This window comes from Nyctibius grandis, chromosome Z (assembly GCF_013368605.1).
Source record: "Nyctibius grandis isolate bNycGra1 chromosome Z, bNycGra1.pri, whole genome shotgun sequence".
Taxonomy (NCBI): Eukaryota; Metazoa; Chordata; class Aves; order Nyctibiiformes; family Nyctibiidae; genus Nyctibius; species Nyctibius grandis.
This window is the reverse complement of record NC_090695.1, coordinates 60,125,607-60,150,224: the sequence shown is the minus strand read 5'-3', so window position 1 is coordinate 60,150,224 and position 24,618 is coordinate 60,125,607. Positions and strand designations below refer to the sequence as shown.

At 39.4% G+C, this 24,618-nt stretch overlaps 1 protein-coding gene across 2 annotated transcripts in view; it reads right to left on the bottom strand.

Annotated features, from left to right (window-relative positions):
• The window catches only part of SLC44A1 (solute carrier family 44 member 1), an 84,932-nt gene that overhangs the window by 8,344 nt on the left and 51,970 nt on the right, over window positions 1–24,618 (bottom strand). Inside the window, exons 5-15 of one of the 2 annotated variants that reach the window (XM_068423859.1) lie at window positions 23,683–23,776; window positions 19,181–19,350; window positions 17,203–17,292; window positions 12,125–12,252; window positions 11,033–11,219; window positions 8,684–8,849; window positions 5,358–5,514; window positions 5,036–5,119; window positions 3,845–3,982; window positions 2,293–2,529; window positions 709–789 (exon numbers count right to left, since the gene is read on the bottom strand). In XM_068423859.1, coding sequence (XP_068279960.1) covers window positions 709–789; window positions 2,293–2,529; window positions 3,845–3,982; window positions 5,036–5,119; window positions 5,358–5,514; window positions 8,684–8,849; window positions 11,033–11,219; window positions 12,125–12,252; window positions 17,203–17,292; window positions 19,181–19,350; window positions 23,683–23,776 — 1,532 coding nt within the window. Of the gene's footprint in view, window positions 1–498; window positions 790–2,292; window positions 2,530–3,844; window positions 3,983–5,035; window positions 5,120–5,357; window positions 5,515–8,683; window positions 8,850–11,032; window positions 11,220–12,124; window positions 12,253–17,202; window positions 17,293–19,180; window positions 19,351–23,682; window positions 23,777–24,618 lie in introns of those variants that run through there. The other variant, XM_068423858.1, reaches the window with a different exon arrangement.

Genomic DNA, 24,618 nt, shown 5'->3' with positions numbered 1-24,618 from the left:
TCAGACATGCAATGCCTTCCTAACAGGCACACCATAAGTAAAACAGGCTGCAGAAGCATAAATGATGCATTGTTCACTGTCTGTGTATCTGACAGTGTGAGATGGAAAGAGCGCACAAGAGACAAGCAACATAAGTAGTTGGCAATAAAAACAAACAACTGGGAGAAATGTCATTTGAGCAGGTTGAAAGGAATCACTGCATCCAATTTCTTGGCACTGCATAAAATAATTTGGTGAGAGCTTTAAATGCCTGGTACTACTTTGCAACAATGGATGCGCTCAGTAGTGTTCTTCAGGCTTTTACGGTGAATGTAAGATGCACAAAAATTGTTCAGTTCAGGACTGAAAAGAGGATTAAAGTCGGAACAGCCCAATGAATTCCAGAGTCATCTTATTTTGACAGTACTCAGCAGCTGGGGCTGTCTCTGATAACCACACAGCATGCATACTAATCCTAATGAAATGATACTGCATTTGTTTCATAAAACACAGTTCCTTTCATCTTACTTTTACAGGAGATGGTCTCAGCTGTGACAAAAACTCTGCCATCCAGGTGATAGGCAAGCTCACAAACAGAAAAAGCAGAACATCTTGAGTGATACAGAGAACAAAAACTTCTCCTGAAGAAGTGCAGTCAGTAAAGACAAAGAGGGAGAAGAAGTAAAAGTGAAACTCTTGGAGGATCGCAACCTCCTCATCTGCACCTACCATTGGTTTTAGCTCTCTGCCCTCAGCTCCACCTCCCCGGCCAGCTTCTTTCATAGATTTCCTGCTATTCTCCACAAACTCCTGAAAAATAGTAATAAAGTACTTTCTTAGAGCAGACTCCAAACATCAAATCTCAACACAAAACTTCAAGATGTAACTGCACAAAATGTCAACACAACTTGCTCCTCCCACTTCTCTTGGTCAGACTTATCCACAAGGTACCAAAAGCTCCTGACAAATAGCCACAAGGGTCTCCCTCATTTAATTCTGGAAGCCAGACAAGTATTTGCCTTGTGTGCTGTTACACCTTCATATTTACCACACAATGCTCTCCTTTACGGGGAAGGAAGGTAGGAGGGTGGTTGTCAAAAAAAACAGAGATCCTAGTTATTACATCCTATCCTGTGAACTGTGTGTAACATTAGAACTCTGTTAAACAGAGGCACTTGGAGATAACTACTTGCAAGGTCTTGTTGATTTCCCTAACTTCCCTCAATTCAAACTCTTAAATTTTTCACTGGATCAGAATCACCTACTCACAAAGATTCGCAAAGGTGCTAATTCCATTTTATGTAATTTTTTCTCTTAAAGGCAAGCACTCTCTAGCAAATTTCAGTAAACTTCAGCTGCTAGTGTTTTCTGATATTGACTGTTCACTAAAGAAACCCACAATGCTTTTATGATTCATCTGTGCTGTCTTCTGCGACAGCATGCTGCATCTTCCTCTTATTCTGTGCTAAAAAGCAACTCATCGGCTACCGTTTTATTTATACATACTCTAGATTCTGGAATATTAAATTCTTTACATGTTTTTCCAAATAACCAGAAAAAAAAATTATGCTAATACGTCATTAGAGTCTTCCTCTAGACTATGCATGTGGATGCGTTTTACAGGGACATATTCTAGGGTTGCCACTTAAAAATATTATCAAGAAAATGACCTACTCAACAACAAACTGAATGGCTTGAGAAGCAGAATTTTTACATCTTGGTCTCTAGCTAGAGTGAACAGGGAATAAGACGGGACAAACAAGTAAGAACTGAATTGTGCAAGGGGCCTTGACATGGCATCTAGGCTCCAGGACAGAACATAGTATCTGTTGTTTCTGTGCACGACAGACTGAGAAACGAATTCTGGTTCCTGTCTATCTGAAAGAAGAAAAACTCCAGTGCGGTCACTATCTGCATGTAGGGTAGAATACTCTGGTATTTTTTCTCTTCCATGTCCCAAGAGAGGTCCTTCTTAGGAAAGTACAAAAACCAAGCCTTTACCACTTGATTTGCTTCTTTCCATTCTGCAGTGTATCATTTACAAGAAATGATATGCAAAAGTATGATTCTGCTGCTCATTTCACAGCCAGTGTATAGAAGCCAATACTAGTGATGTCAATGGAGGGAAGCATCACTACTTATCTGATGGTCATCAGACCAGACTGTTCGCTGATCAAGCCATGAACAAGACAGCAAGGTAACCCAGGTAAAAATAATTACAATATTAAACTACACTAGTGAGTTCGCTCCACTCTCAAAATACCCATCTTATGACACCATATCCTTAGCCTTAGAGAGCAAGGCGAAACTTACCATGAGAACTTTATCCATGTAGAATTCCCTCCCAGGGCTCCCATCATTGTATTTTGTATCGATGGCAAAACATAAGAAAAGGACATCAACAACCATTTCATAAATAGAAAGGAAGCAGTGAGCAACCAGGAATGCAAAGAGGCAGACAATGATGAGTGGCAGCACCCAGATGGTGTAATCTCGTTGGTAATTCAGCAACATAACCCCAGCCAAACCTGTACTGCAGACAATCAGGACCTGAGGAAGAAAATAGAAGACAACTCCGATGGCAGAAGCTTTTTGTTTTGTTTTGCTTTGTTTTGTTTTTAACTTATGTGTGTGTTGCTGTGCCAGGGCTAGAACTACGGGTTACAGATGCTAGTGGCAATGACATCTTTACATTCTGGATACCTCACATCCCTGAGTGTAAATGACATGGGGAGAGGGAGGGGGGAAGGCAGGTCTTGGGGGGATGGTATGTTTTTCATTTTGCTGATGGAAACAACTTCCAAGCTTGTTTTATCTCTGTCTCATCTCCATACAGAGAAAGTAGATCAGAATTCAAGCAAGGCAGTTCATGTAACAGGCTCCACAGAACTATGCTATGTGTGATGCCCTAACAGATATTTTACTAGGTACCAGTTTGGTCTTTGGGAATAACAAAAGGACTAAAACAATTGTTGTGGCCGCTCAACAACAATTCTGAATCTATTATTATGAACTGCAGCTAAACACGAAATTGTAAAATAGGTCAGCTTTACTGTATTATGAAAATACCGGGCTGCACTGATAGAGGATACAGGCTGGCAGCCTAGCACTGGTTTAGCTGATACTATTTTTTATATGCTGCACTGGTCATTTCAACATTTCTGTCACTTGTGCATTTCTCTAATAATTTGAAAGTCATCTTTTCAGGGAGATGCTTCCTAACGCTTTTCAGACACCTCCATAAAACCATATTATGTAATTTCATGGTCTCCCAACCACTTCTGTCTTCATCATGTGTTTACTTCTTCTTACAACTTACTGACTTAACTACTGGATTAAAAGTTCAGCCCACTGTACTCTGACTTAATAAAAGCAGAGGAATGTAGGAAGGAAGACAGTTCAGTCCAAGCTGGCAGTTCCTCACAGCAGGCTCCTACACTACCTTCCAGTCCAATTTTGTCATAAATGATCAATAATGTGCCAATTTTCCACCTGGAGAGCCCTTACTAAACAGAATTTAGAGGAAATGGTTCCTTTCTTTACAATTCTAGGTTTTAAACACAAAATCAATCAAAACCTCAGAATTTCTAATGATCACTTTTCTCTTGACTCCCTAAAAATAAATTCATGCTAAAGGTATCATCATCTTCAGCTATTCCTTTCTGATCACTTTTACTTAACATAAGTGGGTCATCTGGTATCTCCCTATCCTGGACGGTCCCTTCCTGATATGATGCAGCTAGATGTGATTAAAGGCATGCTAAGAAACAGGAATTTGAAGGCGTTTTACATCTGGGGTGCAAGCCACTGCTGAGGAAAGCTTGCTACTATGTAGGTTGCTAACAACTGTATACATGAGACGTACCTTTCCTAGAAACAGCATAAAATCCCCAACTGTGTTTACGGCAGCCACTCGCAAAGCATTTTCCACTAGAATAACAAAGGCATCCTTTGCTGAGGTGCAGAAGTTGGTGCTGTTGATAGCTGTGGCTGTATATGCGTTCTGGGAAAAGCAGATTGAAGATTTACTCAAGGAATGACCAGATATTTTGGGGGCGGGGGGGGGAAGAGGGAGAAGAAATGGCTTCTGAGTAAGTCACATAAGTCATATGATGTTAATGAACAAAGATTCCCTTGAGAGTTGTTGAATCAGGCAGTACGTACCACTTGACAGAAGACTACATGAGGTAGAGAATTACTATGCATCTCCTCACTTGCCCATCATTTATGCACTAACAAGTTTATTCTGAAAAACTAATTAAACAGAATTTGCAATTTCTCTGCAAGAGGAGGTGAGCAGTGGCGTACCTACAGCAGTTAAGTAGTTACAAAAAATATTCTGGAAATATAAGAGAGTTCGAGAGTCATACAAGTCCACCAAGATAATTTCTAGATACTTCACTAAACTGCATTCAAAGTTAGCCAGGACAATTCTCAAGGATTATATTGTCCTTTTGTAAAATGCCACCTTCTGCTTTTATTTCTGTATTTCCACAAGCAAAAAATTGAACAACCATTAAAGGGATATTTAGAGAGATATTTAGAGATGTACTCAACAGAGGTAGAACCACAGCCCAATAAAATCTCTTTTACAAAGGGGTCTGACCAGCCAGTGTGTCGCAACTTGCAACTCTTTTTCCACTTTGTAGATGATGACAACAATTTGATGTTATGTACAGTTTTTCAGTTGTGTGAACCTTAAATTTTACACCTAGAAAAGCTTCATTCTCTTTTCACAACAAACATATTTTCAAACTCTGACGTAGTTTGATACAGTGGACATAAGGAGAAACATCTCTCACCACTAAACAAATTGTGATAAAGTTGAGATACCATGTTCACAAGGATGAATACCAGCTATTTTTCACCTTTACAAGGTAAACAAAGACTAATGTAGTGATTTGCTGTGTAATTTCAGTAATGGAGACAAGACTGAAGTACCTTCATTGAAGTCCAGTTCCGAAGTATGATACCTTATGTATCAGCCTCAGACTGCATTCTGGGAATCACATATATTATCAGCCCTTACATAAAACTTGAATATTGAAAATCTTACCTGATTTAAGTAGGTCAGGCACTTTTCTAAACACCAAAGGCAGCAGATGCAGGCTTTGAGCATACAGCGAGCACAAGCATTTTCCTAGAAAGCACAGAACGTGGGAGAACAAAGATAAAAACAACAGATCTTAACAATATTCCTTTGTGTTTCAGTAACTGATACTCAGCTCGGTAACTTAAGCAGTCCCTCTCAGATCCAGTCCTTTAAAGACCAAATATTCCAAACCAAGACTTCCAGCCTCCACACAGATTAAACTACATTAGCTGTAAACACATCAGGCATTGAGTTTCAGTAAGAAAATAGAATCTATTTCTCTTACTTTTCCTTTGAGTTGAGTATGAATATACATAAGAATCATTCGTGGTATCTTCACTAGTGTGATAATGAAAGATCCCTTTGCCACCGTTCCTAGGTGGTAACAAACAAGGCGATTAACAGATGCCAGAATAGGAGTAAATGGCAGATTCCTTTTCTCCCTGTTGAAAAGAGAAAAAGAATGAAGTAGAATGATCAATATGTACTTAGTATCATCTAGAAGTATTACAAATTCTCAATAAACTAATTTGTGCAAAAGGAATGTATTACCCTTGTACTACCTTTCAGTGTATACTGTTCACTCCACACTGACAGTCTGTGCAAGTTACAGTTTTGGCTCTAATGCAGTAACAGGAACAGGATAAGGCATCAGTCTGCATTAAGGGTAGTCTTACTAGCAGTTGGCTGCATCACCACTATTGCCAACTAGCAGTTTCGATAAAACTACATTTGATAGTGTGCAATTCAAATCCTTCCAAAAAAGTGAGAAACAAAGCTAAATTTTTTCTGTCAGACTACTGATAAATTTGCCTTCCCCATCTTTCCTGTTGGAGGTATTTGTGGAGACTTTGGAGAGGATATTACTATTGTTATTTATTAGGTAAATTCTTTTCTCAGATGTTTTGCATTTCTGATTTAGCTATTACATCCTTAAGTAACCAGGTATTAAACCTTAAAACAAGCTATTTTATTGCAATGTGCCTAGGATATTTTAATCTACCAGATGAATACTCACTATCACAGTTTTGAAGCAATTCTGTCTTAAAGATTTTATTTCTATTTCCTACCAATGAAGCCACTTCTTTTTCTCTCTCAAAGAACAGCTTTATTCAACATTTAAAGAATAGCTCTTATTCTTTGTTAGAAATATGAACATAGAAGCAAGCATATTAAAGGAACAAGTGCTAAAATCCCAAACATAAAATATCTCCTCAGCTTGGGAGAAAGTTATTTTCATGTGAGTTTCATTCAAGAAGATAAAAAAGCAGAGTCTTCATTCAATGAAACTAACATCTGCGTCACTTAATCCTGAGATGTTAATGTTTAAAATAGGTTTACCCCATATCTTCTTCCAATTAGCTTTCAGAGCTCAGGTGGGGGAAGCCAAATTCTGTTCCCTTTTGGGCACAATCACATAAATGGTCTGAGCCTTACACCCAGGCAACCCAACCACTTCCATCTTTTGAGGTAAATTTAACTGAGGGCAGAGTCTGTAATGCAGAACACCTTGAGGTCTGTTATTTTCTGAGTTGAAAGGAATCCATCTGGCTAAGTTGAATGAACAGTGAACACATATAAAACATTTCTCTATAGATAACTTCACCTCATTTGCTGCAGAAAGCTACGAATATGCAAAATAATAGGGAAGTCCAAGTTAATGCCCCTTCCTTTCTTACTAAGCCACTTTTCAGATTAGAACTGTACCTTAAGATGCAGAAAAGGATAACAGTAGGGAGAAATACATACTCACTAACTTTAAAAAAAAAATCCTGTTATGGAATGATAGGGTACAGTCAAAAGAAAAATCATTCACCATCAGGTGACAGAAAATACATAAACTTACAGATGAAGCATACACATTGCTAAGTGATCTATCTCAATGTGAAGTTATCCTCTCTCCTCTCTATTTTCCTAGTTTGTTACTCAATCTAGTTTAATTATTCACAAGATTACATCCCTGTAACATCTTGTAATAACTTCACAGATGTATTTCATTGGTATACTGGAGGACTTCATCATTAATAACAAGAGTTTCTGTCAGCACAGTAAATTAATTCCTTGCCTTTGATATTGTTTTAGAGACTACAGCAGATAAGGAGTCAAATGTAATTCAGATAACAGTCTCAATTAAAAAGACAAACCAATTAAACATTTGTGATCTGAATCATGCACTTGAAAAATTTCTGCATTCATTATTTAAAAATTTATTCTTAAAAAAACCAGACATTTAAAAGCACATGGCAGAAATAGAGTGTGGCTGCTGGATATCATTAGAAATTTTTATATACAATATTCTTCATATGAAAGGCTGAAAACACCTACCAAAACTAGCTGAACTACATGTGTATTTAGGATACTTCTTGGTGATAGCATCACTCCAACACCTTGGTTTTCCTCTCATAAGTAAACCACCATTGCTAAGTATCTCTTCAACATCCTCTACTCACGCTGCTCTTTATCCAGAGGAGCTGTATTTATATTGTTTGGAAAAGAGTTTGAGAACATCTGAAATAAAATTACTTATCTAATTCTTGAACAATAATGTGGCATTTGGGGGAGGCACAGTTTCTGAAGAAACGTATCATGAACTACTAGATCTACGATGACATGTGGAGAAGCTTCATTAAACTATACTTTTCTGAAACAGATACTAGTGTACTTGCTTCTTTTCCTTACCAAAAATATTGCCATAGTTCTGCTCTACATACCAAAATGTCACACTTCAGATCACTGAAGTACCATTTATTCTCATGAAATACTAACAAAACACCCAATACCATTTTTTTTTGTGAAAAACCTGGGTCCTAAATGGCTAAAACCAGAACTTAAATTTTCACTTATTTAAGGTAAATTTTAAGCAATTGTAATTTCAGAAAAGTTTTCAAATACTAGAGACTAAAACGCCAAAGCTAAGTTTGTGATTCTGAAATCAGTTTCTTATCTCTGTGAAGCAAAATTCTTGTGCCTGAAGCCTGGTAAAACCATTGCTTAATAATTAGTATTGCCTTCTTGAATAGGTAGCAGATACATGCAGAATAGCCAGCATAAAGTATGCCCTGATACACAACTTAGTGCACAAATATAGCAATGAAATATGGAGCTTTAATGCACATATATTTTGTATCACTTTCTATTTGAACATGATCTGGTCAGAATCTATATGTAAATGATAACTCTAATAGCACCTTAAGTAATCTTGTGTATGAAAGATTAATGAAGCACTGTATGCAATTTAAGGGCACTGTTTTGCAATTAAAATAATAATCAATTGCTTTCAATATTTTTTTTATCTCTACTGAGCTTATCAGCATTAATTATTAGCATTACAGATGATCTTCCAGGTGCATTCTTCTTTGTAAATAATCATCCACGCCTGTACAATGGGCACAGGTTACAAGGGAAGCAAGACTTCGTCCTAAATACCAAGAATACCATCTATAATCAGCAAACCAGATTATTTTAGGACTGAAAAAAAGAGTCAATACAATTCAACTGTTCTCCAGCTTTCAGGACAGAAGCAAGCATTCTCCCCAAAACTGTGTCCCTCATTATTTCTGCTAATTGCATTTCTAGGTTGCTCACAGTACAGCTGTCTTAAGTTGTCCTTACCTTGTAAAATAATATGTCACAACAGCCCCTGCTACTGTCATCTGCTGACAGGCTAGGATAAACTCGCTGATCCAGATCAGTCCCACTACATGGTACCACCACATGTATTTCAAAGGGCCTACCATCCGAAATTCAACAAATCCTTCTTCATTTGGGACAGGACTACCTAGAAATAAATGAAGGTAAAAAAAGGAAATGGTGCTTACATCAACTCAGAAAAAAGGAAGCATATGCTGTTAGCTGTTCATAACCATCTACAGCAGAACCCCTCTAGCTTTTACTAACACTACAAAATGTCACGTTTAGGAAGACTGTGCATAAGAAAGATACAGCTTTTGAGACAATCAGTATAATGGCATTTGAAAAAAGCACTAAAAAAAATATTCTGAGTGTACTCAAAATCCTGCAACACCTCTTTCCATTGACAGCCACACAGTGAAAATTTCCAAAACTAACCACCACCGAGTAGCAAAAATTCTTATAATTAAACATAATAGAAGCCTGCCTTAGTCATTCTTAATGTCAGTCTGCTACTCTGTTGTTATTATTCATACAATCAGAATCAATATTAAACTTCACAGCTCCTTACATCTGGATGTCAACATTAATAATCACTTTTATTTTCCTTATGGTAAGTGTTTGTGCAGCTATTTCAACAATAATTGTAGCTTTAAAGGTATTTACAGACTTAAGGAGCAGCTTTCATACATTAAGAAATCCATTGACTCTTTGTCTCATCTGAATAGCAATATCATGTGTTGAGACTGACCGTACAGGTCAGAACCCTCCTACAATAAGCTCTATTTCAATGTGTTAACCCGCATTGAGATGTTTCATCTTATACAACAGTTACGTGAACAGCTGATGAGATTCAGAAGAATACTGAAAGTAACATCACATGTATAAAAGGCTTACCTTGAAAACCATCGTTTAGAATTAGCATTGACAGCACCTTCTCCACCTTCTTAGCTACACTTTTATGCTTATATAAAAAATTTGTATTTTTCTTGGGAATAAACTGAACTATTGAAATAATTTTGGTCTTAGTGAAGCTCTTCATAAGTGTAGGCTTCTTCTCATACACAGATAATGTACACTTCTTCAGTTCTCCTGGTTTGGATTGAAAAGATCTGGCACTATTTGCACAAAGATTTTGTTTAACTGGTATCAGTGAAGATATTGAGTGCATATAAAGCTAAAAGCATAAGTTAGTCTTTGCAGAATCAAAGCCAATCAGAGTTCTGTCAGAAAAATATAATAGCAGCCTAAATTCTCCTACAAATTTAGTCCCTGTGCAGTGGTCTTTAACTCACAAAGTGAAGCATGGGACTGAGACTTAACTCACTTTCAGAGAAGAACATTTTCTTTACACAGCACAGCATGTAATGAAAACTAAAAATTTCAACAGTAATGAGAACAAGAACACATAAATTCTGTTACCTCCATACCTTGCTAAGAATTCAGGCTATGAAATAAAAAATATTTACCTTGTATTATTCTGAAATAATTCCGTGACCTGAAACACTGCTACTTTTGGATCAGCAGTAAACAATAAATTTCAAAATTCTAAGGTTTTAATAATGAATTATGGTCTCTATTGTCTACAACTTACTGCAAAATAACACAGACATCTCCCATTTTAACAAGTAGTTGCTAGGTTTCTCTGCTGAAGTAACTAAGATTTGAACCTATAGGATCGACTAATTCTAGAAGCTCATGTCAGACCCTGAACACAAACAAAGCTCTCGTCTTCTATGTGCTTCACAACAGGCAGAAATTGAGAATATGCTGGCTGCTCTCAGAATATAGTGTACAAAGAGCAGAAAAACCTCCCTAATAATTGTGGAAAGTGCTGAAATGATACTGGACACCTAAGTTATGAACAACTGAATGCTACTTTGAGTATATTTACATTTTGGGAGACAGCAAACGTGTGCAACAGCCTTTTCATTAATATGTCCCCATCTGCGTGAGTACTGGCTACAATACAATACCTTATGAGATTAGTTGTAAGATTAGCTGGTTTTGACCTGTTTATGTAAAATTAGAGGGATTTATCTGAAAAACTGTTATAGCAATCTTATTAATGGAGTCTTGTGGTTTGCAAAGTGCCAACTCGCATCAAATCAAAAAGCCGGCCTAAGGCACGAAGTAACATACTGGGAAGGCAGACTCAAATGCACAGCTTTGTTGAAACAAGTGTTTTGAAGTCACTGAAGCAGATAAGAACAGAAACATAATATGTGGGTTTTTTTCTAGAGGTTCCCACATGCTTTTTAATCAACCTCTGCCTGAAATCACACAAAAATGAAGTGGAATTTATTTAAAATAAGCCTGGTAGCTGCTTACCTGTAGTACCAAGGAAAAGCAGGACTGTGATCCAGTATGTCCAGAAGAGGATAAGCACAAAGAATGTCCAAAATGGCTGGAAGACTAGCAGCGGCAGGTGAATGAAGACCTTGCCGGCCACGTGGAACAAGGCAATGGTGAGAGCTACTCGTTTGCGCATAATTAACATTATCAAGAACAAGATAACCTAGAGGGAGAAGTTTCCAAATCACATTTTAGAGAACTGAAAAATAAGCAAGCTATCATTTTGCACAGCTAGGATATTCAAACACAGCAGATTAACACATGCTCTATCTATAAGATCACAAGATCAACATGTAAAACCCCTATCAGCTTCTTCTGGTGATAAATTATTTTCCAAATTATACTTTTGGGGAATTCCAATCTCATAATCGTGTATTTGGAATCATCATCAGCCTCAGGCTTATGAGATTAGACCAGATTCTATCCTCAGCTATGTTTTACAAACCACTGAAATCAGCAAGATTTAACAAAGAATACAATTTAACATCTATATTTGGGCATGGTGTGGTGGACTTGCTATAGAAGGTAGTCAAACATTGTCAATTTTCAGTAGCAAAGTCAGTAACTCTGAAACGAACAGCAAGGCCTGAAGAAGACAAATTGGTTCAGTAATCATTTTTAGTATTTTAGTTCACAATGATCCTTCTGTAAACGGAAAAAGTTTGGGAACAACTGATTTCAGAAGTAGGAATGGTCTAAGGACTTTCAAATAAACTGAAATGATGAAGTACCTCTGAACTGGGAATCTAAGAAAAATCTCGTAACTGAAACTGGATTGGGAGTCCAATATTGTATATTGTACATTGTACCAATTCATGGAAGTCCCTGTGGACATTTTAAAGTAGAGGAGAGTAGCTGCAGGGTTAGGAACTCTCTCCTGACTCAAAAACAGATATTACAAAACAATGCCTAGAAGAGGGGGGGGGGGGGGAAATCACCGTAACAGAGCTTGCAGTAGAAATAAACTCTTAAAAAATGTGTGCAATGTAAACCTTTCACCTAAATAAAAAAATAAAGACAACTAGGAAGACAGAACAAGAAAATAATATACTCATTAGCAAAGCATACCGTAAAGATTGTAGCTGAAATGGCATAGATCAGAAGAGCCTGAAGATTGTCTTTGGCTATTTGAGTCTCAACAGCACTGGCAGATATTCGTTGCTTAGCATAGAGCCACCACAGGACTCCTGTACCACCTGTGTTTTAGAGGGAAAAAAAAAAAAAAAAGGAAACCTGAAAGATGCTCCTTCTATGTGACACAGTTATACTACCTACCACCAAAGAAACTAAACAGTTTCTTCTTTTAAGTCTGGTCTGGTACAGAATACTCAAGCGCACTGATGGCTAGTCCAACAGGAACTTCTGAGGATGGAGAAGTGCCCTCTTCTCAAGTGAATATACTCTTTTCACAGTCTCACCCCACTACGACCACTTAAGAGACTTGCAGGTCTTTTGATTCTGTGTTTTAGGGTGAAGTTCATGAGAGGACTAGCTCACGGGGAGCCCTAACAACAAAGATCACAGCTCCCATTAGACAGGCAATAGAGTAACAAAAAAAAGAACAGAGTTATATGGTAAGACATACGTATATATGTGTATAATATGGTAGGGAGTAAGAATTTAGGAGGGGAAACAGAAAGGGACCTTTGGATTAGGATGCAAAATAACAAGAGGAACAAAAGAAGGCGTCTACAGCTCCTAGGAAGACTAATCGAGAAAAGAAGGAACAGCCCTGATATGAAAACAGCACCTCAGGTTAATGACACATAGCTACACCTGCATCAGACAATGTCTTTTGGGCACTGGAAAAAACATCAGTGAAAGGCTCAGGAGGCCAATATAGTGTGAGGTACTTTCTCCTAACCCCTGTTATGAAATCCTTGCTTTCTGGTCAGAATTTCATTCTCACATTCTAGCTACTTTTCCAAGGTAGAAGTTTTCTTAAATACAAGACTCCAGGCCCTCAGGGAGGCTTTTGAGTACCTCTTTTGAGCATCTGTCTCTGTTCTGTTGTTATTTCTGAATCAGCTGCATAAGCTTGTCTAGAGATCACAAGTCTTTGCTGAAGGTACTCTGTACAGGTCTAAAATGGAGGATGTTCTTTTGGCGTCTCCTAAACAAACAGTAAATACCAAACAAGCACTGTTCTCACAAATGACATCACAGAATCACAGAATCACAGAATGTTAGGGATTGGAAGGGACCTCGAAAGATCATCTAGTCCAATCCCCCTGCCGGAGCAGGATTGCCTAGACCATATCACACAGGAACGCGTCCAGGCGGGTTTTGAATGTCTCCAGAGAAGGAGACTCCACAACCTCTCTGGGCAGCCTGTTCCAGTGTTCGGTCACCCTCACCGTAAGAAGTTTTTCCTCATATTTATGCAGAACCTCCTGTGTTCCAGCTTGCACTCATTGCCCCTTGTCCTGTCAAGGGATGTCACTGAGAAGAGCCTGGCTCCATCCTCATGACACTTGCCCTTTACATATTTATAAACATTAATGAGGTCACCCCTCAGTCTCCTCTTCTCCAAGCTAAAGAGACCCAGCTCCCTCAGCCTCTCCTCATAAGGGAGATGTTCCACTCCCTTAATCATCTTCGTGGCTCTGCGCTGGACTCTCTCTAGCAGTTCCCTGTCCTTCTTGAACTGAGGGGCCCAGAACTGGACACAATACTCCAGATGCGGCCTCACCAGGGCAGAGGAGAGGGGGAGGAGAACCTCTCTCGACCTGCTGACCACACCCCTTCTAATACACCCCAGGATGCCATTGGCCTTCTTGGCCACAAGGGCACACTGCTGGCTCATGGTCATCCTGTTGTCCACTAGGACCCCCAGGTCCCTTTCCCCTACGCTGGTCTCCAACAGCTCTGCCCCCAACTTGTACTCATACATGGGGTTGTTCTTGCCCAGATGCAGGACTCTACACTTGCCCTTGTTATATTTCATTAAACTTCTCCCCGCCCAACTCTCCAGCCTGTCTAGGTCTCTCTGAATGGCTGCGCAGCCTTCCGGTGCGTCAGCCACTCCTCCCAGTTTTGTGTCATCAGCGAACTTGCTGACAGCGCACTCTAATCCCTCATCCAAGTCATTAATGAATATATTGAATAGAACTGGTCCCAGAACCGACCCTTGCGGGACTCCACTAGACACAGGCCTCCAACTGGACTCTGTCCCATTGACCACCACTCTCTGGCTTCTTTCCTTCAGCCAGTTCACAATCCACCTCACTACCCAAACATCCAGACCACACTTCCTCAGTTTAGCTGCGAGGATGCTGTGGGAGACCGTGTCAAACGCTTTACTGAAATTGAGATAGACCACATCCACAGCTTTACCATCATCTATCCACCGGGTAACATCCTCATAAAAGGCTATCAAGTTGGTTAAGCATGACTTCCCCTTGGTGAAGCCATGTTTATGGCCCCTAATGATCCCCCTATCCTTGATGTGCCTAGAGACAGCACCAAGGACAAGTTGTTCCATCACCTTTCCGGGGATGGAGGTGAGGCTGACCGGTCTATAGTTACCCGGGTCCTCCTTCTTGCCCTTTTTGAAGACTGGAGTGACATTCGCTTTCCTCCAGTCCTCAGGCACCTCTCCCGTTGCCCACGACTTCGCAAAGATGAGGGAGAGTGGCCTAGCAATGACTTCCGCCAGCTCCCTCAGCACCCGCGGGTGCATCCCATTAGGGCCCATGGATTTATGGACGTCCAGATTGCTTAATTGGTCCCTGACCCAGCCCTCATCAACCAAGACAGATTCCTCCTCTATCCTGACTTCTTCTGGGGCCTCAGGGGTGCGGGGCTCCTCAGGACAGCCTCCAGCAGTATAGACAGAGGCAAAGAAGGCATTCAGTAACTCCGCCTTCTTTTTATCCTCTGTCTCCAGGACCCCCACCTCATTCATCAGTGGGCCTACATTGCCTCTAGTGTTGGCTTTACCTGCAATGTATTTGAAGAAGCCCTTTCTGTTGTCCTTGACCTCTCTTGCAAGGTTTAATTCCAAGGAGGCCTTAGCTTTCCTAGTTGCCTCCCTACATCCTCTGACAACAGACTTCTATTCCTCCCAAGTGGCCAGCCCCTCCTTCCATTATCTGTACACCCTCTTCTTCCACTTGAGTTTGCCCAGCAGTTCCCTGTTTAACCATGCAGGTCTCCTGGTACCCTTCCTTGACTTCCTACCTGTTGGGATGCTCTGATCTTGAGCTCAGAAGAAGTAGTCCTTGAATGCTAACCAACTATCTTGGGTCCCCTTACCTTCTAGTACCCTGTCCCATGGGATTTCCCCTAGCAATTCCTTGAAAAGGCCAAAGTTGGCCCTCCTGAAGTCCAGGGTTGTGATTCTGCTAGCTATTCTGTTCCTGCCACATGAGATCCTGAACTCTACCATCTCATGGTCACTACAACCAAGGCTGCCCTCAACCTTCACTGCTTCAACCAGACCCTCCTTGTTAGTGAAGATAAGATCCAGCAGCGCTCCTCTCCTAGTTGGCTCATCCACCATTTGCATCAGAAAGTTATCATCAACGCACTGGAGGAATCTCCTGGACTGAGGATGGCTGGCTGAGTAGGCCTCCCAGCAAATATCAGGGTAGTTGAAATCCCCCACGACAACCAGGCCCTGTAATTGCGAGACTGCTCTCAGCTGCCTGTAGAAGGCCTCATCACCGTCCTCATCCTGATCCGGTGGCCTGTAATAGACACCCACAACAGTATCACCCCTGCCAGCCTGCCCCTTAATTCGCACCCACAAACTCTCAACTCGCTCCTGATCCGCCCCTGGACAGAACTCAAGACATTCTAGCTGCTCACTCACATAAAGAGCAACTCCACCACCTCTCCTTAGCGGCCTGTCTTTCCTGAACAGGACATAGCCATCCATGACCACATTCCAGTCATGCGAGGCATCCCACCAAGTCTCTGTAATTGCCACTAAATCATAGCCCCCCGACCGAACACGGATTTCTAACTCCTCCTGCTTATTCCCCATGCTGCGTGCATTGGTGTACAGGCATTTCAGGGAGCGAGCTCTTCTTGTTCAGTCTGTGTAATGGATGCGATTTTTTGGAACATAATAACAGATGGTAATAAATCATTGAACTCTTTCACTCGACATAGTTGCTCAGCTTCAAAAGTGAATATAAATGAAAAAAAGATCTATTTTTTCCCTTTTCTGTGGTCAGACATCCTGTCAACAGTAAGCAGAAAAGTCAAGTGATCCTGAAAAGACATAGATGGTCTGCTGATTTTTTCCCATCCCTTGCAGTCATGCATTGAAAGAATTAAATTGCTAGTACTTCCTAATTTAATTATTCTAGTTTTGTTCCTTCCCTACAGACATGTGCCCGTACAATTTTGGCTTTGCTACTGGCTTTCAGTAATAGAAAACTTTAGTTTTACAAATGTAAAGTTAATGTGATAAAGCAAAGCTATCTTCATGCAAGCTAAATCATTTTGGATGAGGCAATCTTTGGCCATTCCCAAGACAGCACGGCTGGTTGCATTTCAAACATAACCTAGGTCATGCAGGACTTTCTGAGTCATATGGAATACAAGGATTTGATCAGAAATGCTAGAAAAGCACCTTTGCTTCCTCTCCTCAAGAAGAGATCTTAGATACACCTAGAGAGCTACATGGAGAACCGAAGGGGCTGAGGAACCTGTCAAAGTTCTATGGACACATGTACATCCTAAGGGTCCCCTGAGGCTGCATAAACAATAGTTGCCCTTTGACTCCTGCACCCTTGAACACACCCAGCAGGTGGGTATGCCATCAGACACACCCAGACTAGATGTCTTGCTCACATGTTTGGAAGACAAGTTAATAAGTAGGCAATATTTAGAGCTATGCTACAAGCGACGTGAGGAATATCCCATATTGCCTATGTGGGTTCCAGTGAGACAGGCTGACAGGAAGCTTGCCTGCAAGCAGGGAGTGCAGCGAATCTCTAAGCAGCAACGTACTCCCTGGGAGAGAACTGCAATTACAAAGGTGGCATTATTGACATTTGTCTTGCAAGGGACTCAAAGGAAAGCTGAAGGGAAATGCACGGTCCAAGATCTGTGCAGGATGTAGCTGGCCTGAGGACATGGAGCACAAAGATTAGAACTGGGCACTCAGAAGCTGGGAGACAAACAAGACTTACCAAGTGATCCCAGTACGACAAGAATTGTTAAAATCCACACAAGTACTCTTGAAATGTACCTGATTATAACCATCAAAATCATGGACAACACTGCAAAAGACAACAAACAAAATAAGTAGAGCAATTATTTCAAGTAGAAATAGCCTTCCTAATTCTCCCACTGTACTAAGATAACTGCCTTCTAACAGAATTTTTAGACAGAGATTCATTTTCTGAGGCTTACAAACTCACTGTACAGATAGTTAAGGAAATTAGGCACCTGTACGCCTCCTGCTTTGATACTGTTGATTAAAACAGAGCAAAAATACATTTACATGATACATTAAATACAAGACATAATGTGCACATACAGACAGAGATGTATTTAGACAATGACAAAACAGACAGCAAGACATGACAGTACTCTGAGTCTGGTAATATGAGCACACCTCCAGAGGACCAGAGCAGAATTTGCAGTCAAATACACTTGTCAAACAACTGCAGATAATGTGACACTTGTGTATTCCAAAATGTCATGCCAGTAAAAAGTTAAAAAATTACTACTTTATTTTCAACATTCAAAATGAGTTCTTTAACAAGCTTTGTTCATATAGTTCTACTGCCATTCGGGAACTGCATGTTAAAAAGCCCTCTACAATCTCAGTCAACTAAGATTTAGTGAGTGGTGTGTGTAAATGCATGCACATATTTTTGCATATACTCATTTGTGTACAGCAGTTACATGAAAACCACTGGAACCTGGCTTTCTGAATCACACAGTCTTACCCATTGTTTAAAAATCAATAAATTCTGTTTACCTATGAAGGTATGAAAAATATTTTTTAAATTAACTGTATGTAAAACTCACTATTAACTTCTGACCCAACAGTAGCACTGCTAATCAGCCACTAGCTTTCAGATTCAGAACAGTCTTTCTACCATTATTATCAAATATTACAGCTGTCAAGACAGAAGAACAAACAGCTTTCCACTTATAGTTTAAAAGACAGAAAGACTCAATAGTCTTTCATGTTTTTGTTTGTTTGTTTTTTTTTTGTAATGGTATCTAGCATCCTCTTTTTTTTTTTTAAACCACAAAGGCAGACTGAAAAGAAAGGAATTCTTTATCTGGTACAGCTTCGCAGTGTTTCTTTCTAAACCACACACTGCTCATACACATGGATAGTATCTGGAGCTTCCTGTTTTAGGATTTCAGATTTTATACTTGGTAGGAGTAAAATAAACTCATTAGGAAAGTAATTTATGTGGGTGAGTAGCATTCCACCTAACCCACAAGAAGTTGTTAAAACAGCACTTCAGTCTAGTGCAATGTGACACTCTATAGGCCAGAGGCACCTCACAACTGTAGAAACAATTCAGCACCTCTGTACTGCTGCGAATTTCCAGCTCTTCAGACAAGGCTGAGATTTTCAAGGTCCTGAAGTTTTTAACTCTGGGGGAAGGGGAAGAAGGGGGTAACATACAATACAACAAACAGGCATCAAACTTCCTTGTTTTCCCTCTGAAAGTTCTTATATCCCTGCACAAGTATGTTAAATGAAACAAACTAAACCCCCTACGTTTTAGAAGAGTGTGCTATTGTCCACTTCACACTCTCCCTTTTTTATTTGGAAAGGGTTCATTTGCACTTAGGTTAGCAGAAGATGAATATTAGAAAAGGGAAAGGTGAATATCATAATAAAAATCAGGATAATGGGGATGCTCTGTTAACTATACCAAAACTAATGCTGGCTATTCAATTGCCACACATCCTCTATATCTCATAATCAGTGGAAGAGGAGAAAAAACAGGAATGCATATGTATATTGCTTCTGAATAAGTTATCCAGCTATCAAATAACATTTAAAAAAAGCATTCGGAACCATTTTCTAAGGGTTCACTGCTATCACACATTTTTTTGCTCATATTGTGGTTAAAGGGTGTTAACAATCTCCTAATGCAGTACTAAGAAATAGCTAGTAATGAGAAAAACAATTACCTAGTGATAACAAGCAAAGTCCCATTATAATCTCTTTGCTGGTCATAACTCCACTAATCAGCCTGTGTAAGACACTACTGTCACTGACAAAGGTGATCAGGGCCTCTGCAAACTTGGCATAGCAGGAAATGTTCACAGGAGCACAGCGATGGAAGAATGGAATAGGTGCACTGGTGACACAAGAAAAAAAAATCAGAAAAAAAAATTACTCCTACTTAATATAAATGCCACATCAACACAGAAATGAAAGGTGAATAGATGCAACCACTCCACCCTCATAACATCATAACCAGAAACCACGTGTTGAATGCACAAGTGCTGCTGAAATGAGGATGATCATAATGGGAAGTGATGCAGTTCTTACAAGTAACCCTGTGAGGCTGGAGTGCACAGTCCAACAGGAAATTATTACCCTCCCACCCTTAAATGGCAACGCTACAAAAATACATGTTCCTACGTCCGCTTAAACGTCTCTCATTCAAGTGTCAGGTGGTGAAACAGCAGCTGAAACAATACCTTTCACTTGTGTTAGAATGGAACACTGGCCCATATTTGTAGCAAAAGAAATCCCAGAATGACAACTTGCAAGCATACATGTTATGCTAAAAGACACCACCACTTACAACTGCTGCCAAGCAAAACCAATGTATTTATTCGTAGTCTTTCCCCATGCTAAGCTTGCTCTCATGTTGAAGATTACAGTCATAATGTTTACTTTCATTAACTTTGTTAAAATTATGTACTACGTCCTTTGCAAAACATGCAACGATGCCTCTATTGTTTTGTTATTCCTGAACTGTTTTGGAAGCATCCTCCCCAAAAATGCTTACGCTATGCATTAAACTTTGCAGAATGCTCAGCAAACCTGTTATCAAGTCCATCAGAGGAAGACACAAGTGAGCTAGAACTTCACTTTAAAAGTGGGTAATTTTGTTTTCCAAATGTTTCCCATTAAGTAGGTGCCTTTCTTGCTCATAAACTATGTCAGATGTCAAAGTGGCCTATTCCACCTTTTGATCAACCTTCCCAATTACATCTCAGATACCTGTTCCATGAATTATGAGTTCCTTCCTGTAATTGTATCCAATGAAAGAAATGTCTTTCGTATTAAGTCAGTCTTTTCTTCTAACCTCTAAATTTGTTTCACCCTCCCCAATCTTCCTTACTTAAAAGATTTCAGTGGACTGTGGCAGCAATGCACATAATCTCTTGCAGTTTCCTCATTTCAGCAATGACCTATAAACCAGCAATCTTCTGTATTCAATAACTATTTGTTAAGCCTAAGCATTTCCAAAATTCTGTCATTTTAAACACGCAGTGAGTAAACCAGCTGCCTTAGGCACATCCTTTCTATGCATTGTTTTTGAGGAAAAAAACATGAGATGCTGAAAACCATTAGTGTGTAATTATTCTGTACAGAATTCAGGAGAAATTATGATCACCTGCCATACATAGGTAATTAATAGGTCCTAGGTTTTTATTTGAAGTGAATGACACTTGTAAATTACGTGGTTTTAAACTTACTGTTCTGAGTAGGTAAATGCATTCGGAGATGCTCATATTGATGGTCTGCTTTTAGGTAGTGAAGAGGTCAGCAGTCAAGTACAGCAAAGTAATTGTGAATCAGTCACAGTTGTTAAAAACCAAACTAAACCCGTAATGATGGCTGCCCTATTTAAAAGGCAGCCTGTGTACCCTCTCAGCCTCTTACAACACAGCCTGTTTTGGAATATGCAGCATACTGCAGTTCATTATATGCAGTAATACTGGGAAATACTGAAATCTGAGATGTTTGTTTGATTGTTAACTGCTCCAACCTTGCAGAAAGCCTAGAGCATTTAGAAGTTGTCAATATCAATAACAAAGTGCAAATTCTGACCTGGGAGTAGGCAGAAGACTGTCATTCCTGCATCGAAATACGAAAATGCCCATTTTGAAAAGGTAAGCTAATAGGATTAAAGTACTGTTCCAAAATATCCCAACAGAGGAAAAAATACTTTTTGCCTACCAGAGTTTATATTACCCATCTAACATCCCTTAAGCTATAGCAATTTTACTACACATTTTAAGTTACCTATTTTCGTGTGCAATAATTAATTTCTAACTTTGTTGTAATTAATAAAAAAAATTATGCTAGTGGTTCCTACAAGCTTTCTTGAGTAAATAGGACTCCTGAGAGTTCACCTGTTGAGACCTGCTGCTATTCAGTGGTTCTGACTGAATGACTGGGCGAGGTAAGGTGTCTTGTTTAATAAAAAATACAATAATAGATCTGTTCTCAGTGACCTGTGCTATTTTATATGGCTTCTTGGTATATTACATACGAAAATGGAATTACATGTTTTTAAGTATAACAACATGATACTTAATCATGAACAAGAGCAAGTAAAGTTCAAGCCAGTAGATGATGATGTTAAAAATTGTATTTTAAAAGCAGTATTCTGATGAAGTTAAGAGACCCATCTGATTGTTCAAGGACTAGATTTCAGAGGAGAGCTTTTTCCTCTCACTACTACACCTGGGCATATATAGCAATCTTTGTGCAGGGAGCCTGGTTAGAGTACGACTGCTACCTGCTCCTTGTAACATCTCCAGAGGAGCCCCTTGGCACCCCTCAGCCTAACTGTTTGATAAACACTGCAGAGAAAAGCTAGACAGGTTTTCCTCTAGGGTCCTCTATTTCAAAACCAAACCATGAAGTCATGCTCTGCTGAGGCTGAGATGTGCTAGGCACAGTTTCTGGAAGACATACGTATCACTGGCTGCATTGCTAGACTGCAGCGCTTTGTCAAAGTTGAACATAGTGCCTTGAAGCTGGAGGATCAGAGTCCATTGAGAGGTGGAGCCTCAACTGAAGGGCGTGAAGAAGCCTGGTCACCAAACAGAAAACATCAAGGGACAGTCCTCACAGCATACGCTATCTCCATCCCATGGACCTAATGGGAGTCAGATGATGGTTCGTACCTCTAACAGATCAAATCTGAAAACAGGAGTGTTAGGTAAGTTCTCCCTAAATGCCTCAGCCTACAGGGTGTTGGGTTTTCATTTGTTTGTCACCACAGGATTCTATTTCCCCTTCAAATTACACTAATTTACTCAGATAATTTAACTATAAAAATCTGAAAAACAGAGTGGTTTACAGATACAATATCGGCCTTTTTTCTTTAGGACATTAAATTCAGACTTTTCAATCTCAGAAAATATTCAAACATATTGAGCATTTCATTCATATAAAATAAAAAAGGGGAAATACGCCACCTACACAATAGCTTTTCAAAAATAATTATTGAGGTACTTTTTGTGAGGAATTTACATAGTGTCATAGAGCTCTGACACACTGTTCTAACCTCCTGTTTTCCTATTAAGCTATATTCATTCAGGCTGAATGACATGAGAACACACAGTGAGAAAAGTCAATATAATTCTGGCAAAAATTAAGACTGACAAGCCTTTTCAGTATGCAAGCTAGCACTGAAGTTTTCTCTTTTTTTTTTATTACAGCTATAACAGCTGGTTAGCTGCATGGAATATTAATCTGCTGTGGGGAAAAGTAAAAAAAAAGTTAATATTCCAGCTGCTACTTATTGTCACTACAATATAAAAAAATTATTCACTGCAGAGGCTACCCATCAGACAAGGGAGACTTAAAATCAAAGTTTTTAGAACTGACACAATTATAAGATTTAATAAAACCATAGCAGAAAACTATACATAAGGCAAGACTGAAGTTACAACCCACTACTGAATATGTTTGAAAAGCTAAACTTTGAGAAAACACAACATGATTCTTCCTGAGTGAGTGGAATTACTGACAGAAGGGTATGCACAATATAAACAGATCGGTTCTTTTCTCAGCAATGCTCATCTCCACAGTTCCAGCCAGCATAGCTAGCAGAGTTTCTGGAGCTACAAACTTTCCTCTCTTACTTCAGAAAAAGCAGTCTATTAAATATTTTAAACCATAAAACTCAAATTGATCTGTTTATAAAATGCAACCCTCTTTGGGTACATGACCATCCTCCTATTGGTCATTTGGGGACTGAAAGAATAAAAAATGAAGCAATTTTCTAAATCTGACTGGCTGAGGTAAGGTGTAAGAAGTGAACACTGCAGAGAGCTGCGTGTGAATATATCCTTTTTCCTCCTGAAGATCCAAAGTGAACCATAATTGTCTCTGATCTGCACTGCTGACAGGCAGCTGGCTATAGAGTGAAAGGCCGTAAAACAGCTGATACTCAGCACAGCCTCAGCGACATGAGACAGAAGAGAACTTGCACGTACCAGCTCAATACTCTCAGTTACACATGCATGAATAATTCGGGTTTTTCTTTAAGAGTTGCTTTCAAAATGTCTTTTAAAAACATGTGTCAATAATACACTAAAACATCCCCCTGTATGACAGAATAAATTTGTGCTCCATATTTTCTAAAATATGTTAACTGTTATTAACAAAACATATCTCTGCTCCCTCCACCCCCAGTCAGACAAGATGTTAATATTACCTCTCTGGAACAGGATATTTAGGACATAACTTGGCAGCCCTTGGGTCTGTAGTGTATTCTGATGGCTGTAGTTCATAGCTACACAGAGTCGATCCTGTTGAGAGGAAAAAAAAAAAAAGACTCATGGGGGGAAAAAGTAAAAATCAAATATTCCTATTCTTTGCAAACGGTATTAAAAATTATATATGTCCCGATTCTACCGCTCCTCATGTTACTACCACAAGGTTATGCTACAGTTCCTCCTGTAATGGAACACTGAATCAAGCCCAACACAGACTTCAGTGTAACAGAATGACACTCTTCCATCTAGCTTTGGGTCTTCCAACATTTGTGTATTCGAGTCAAAAAGGCTAATTCACAATGCAGTGTAAAAATGAAGGACACAAAGCATGTTGAAGTCACCCTCCCCTGCTACTCCACCATGCTTTGTCTTGATCATTTTTCGTGCATGAATATTGCATAAAACAACATTCATTACAGAAAGAAAACATTTCAGTGTTTTCTTGGGGTTTGTTTTTTTTTTTGGTGTTTTCAAAATACAACCAGTTTATAGACTTCAGGGAGAGGAACAAAGGAACCAAACTGCTGAGGTTAGACAGCTGGCTGAAAAATAACACAAGCTCTCACCACATTAGATGTCCAAAGCTTTTAACAAAGCGGAACTCTCTCTATAAACAAATTGGTACAGCACAATAAAGATCAAGTTGCCTACAACCAAATTCAAACATAATTTAAGCTTTCCTTAGTACATGACACTTGCCTAATGGAAGCACATTACCCAGACAGATCTCTTCCCATTTGTCTATACTCAAGATACTGAACATCTGAGCCAATGCTTCCAGGAATATAGCAACTGCCAAATCAGATTGGAGCTGCAGTCTCTCAGGAACTGGAGGAAGAGGTGAGAAAGCCTCCAATGACATAAGCTACTTATCC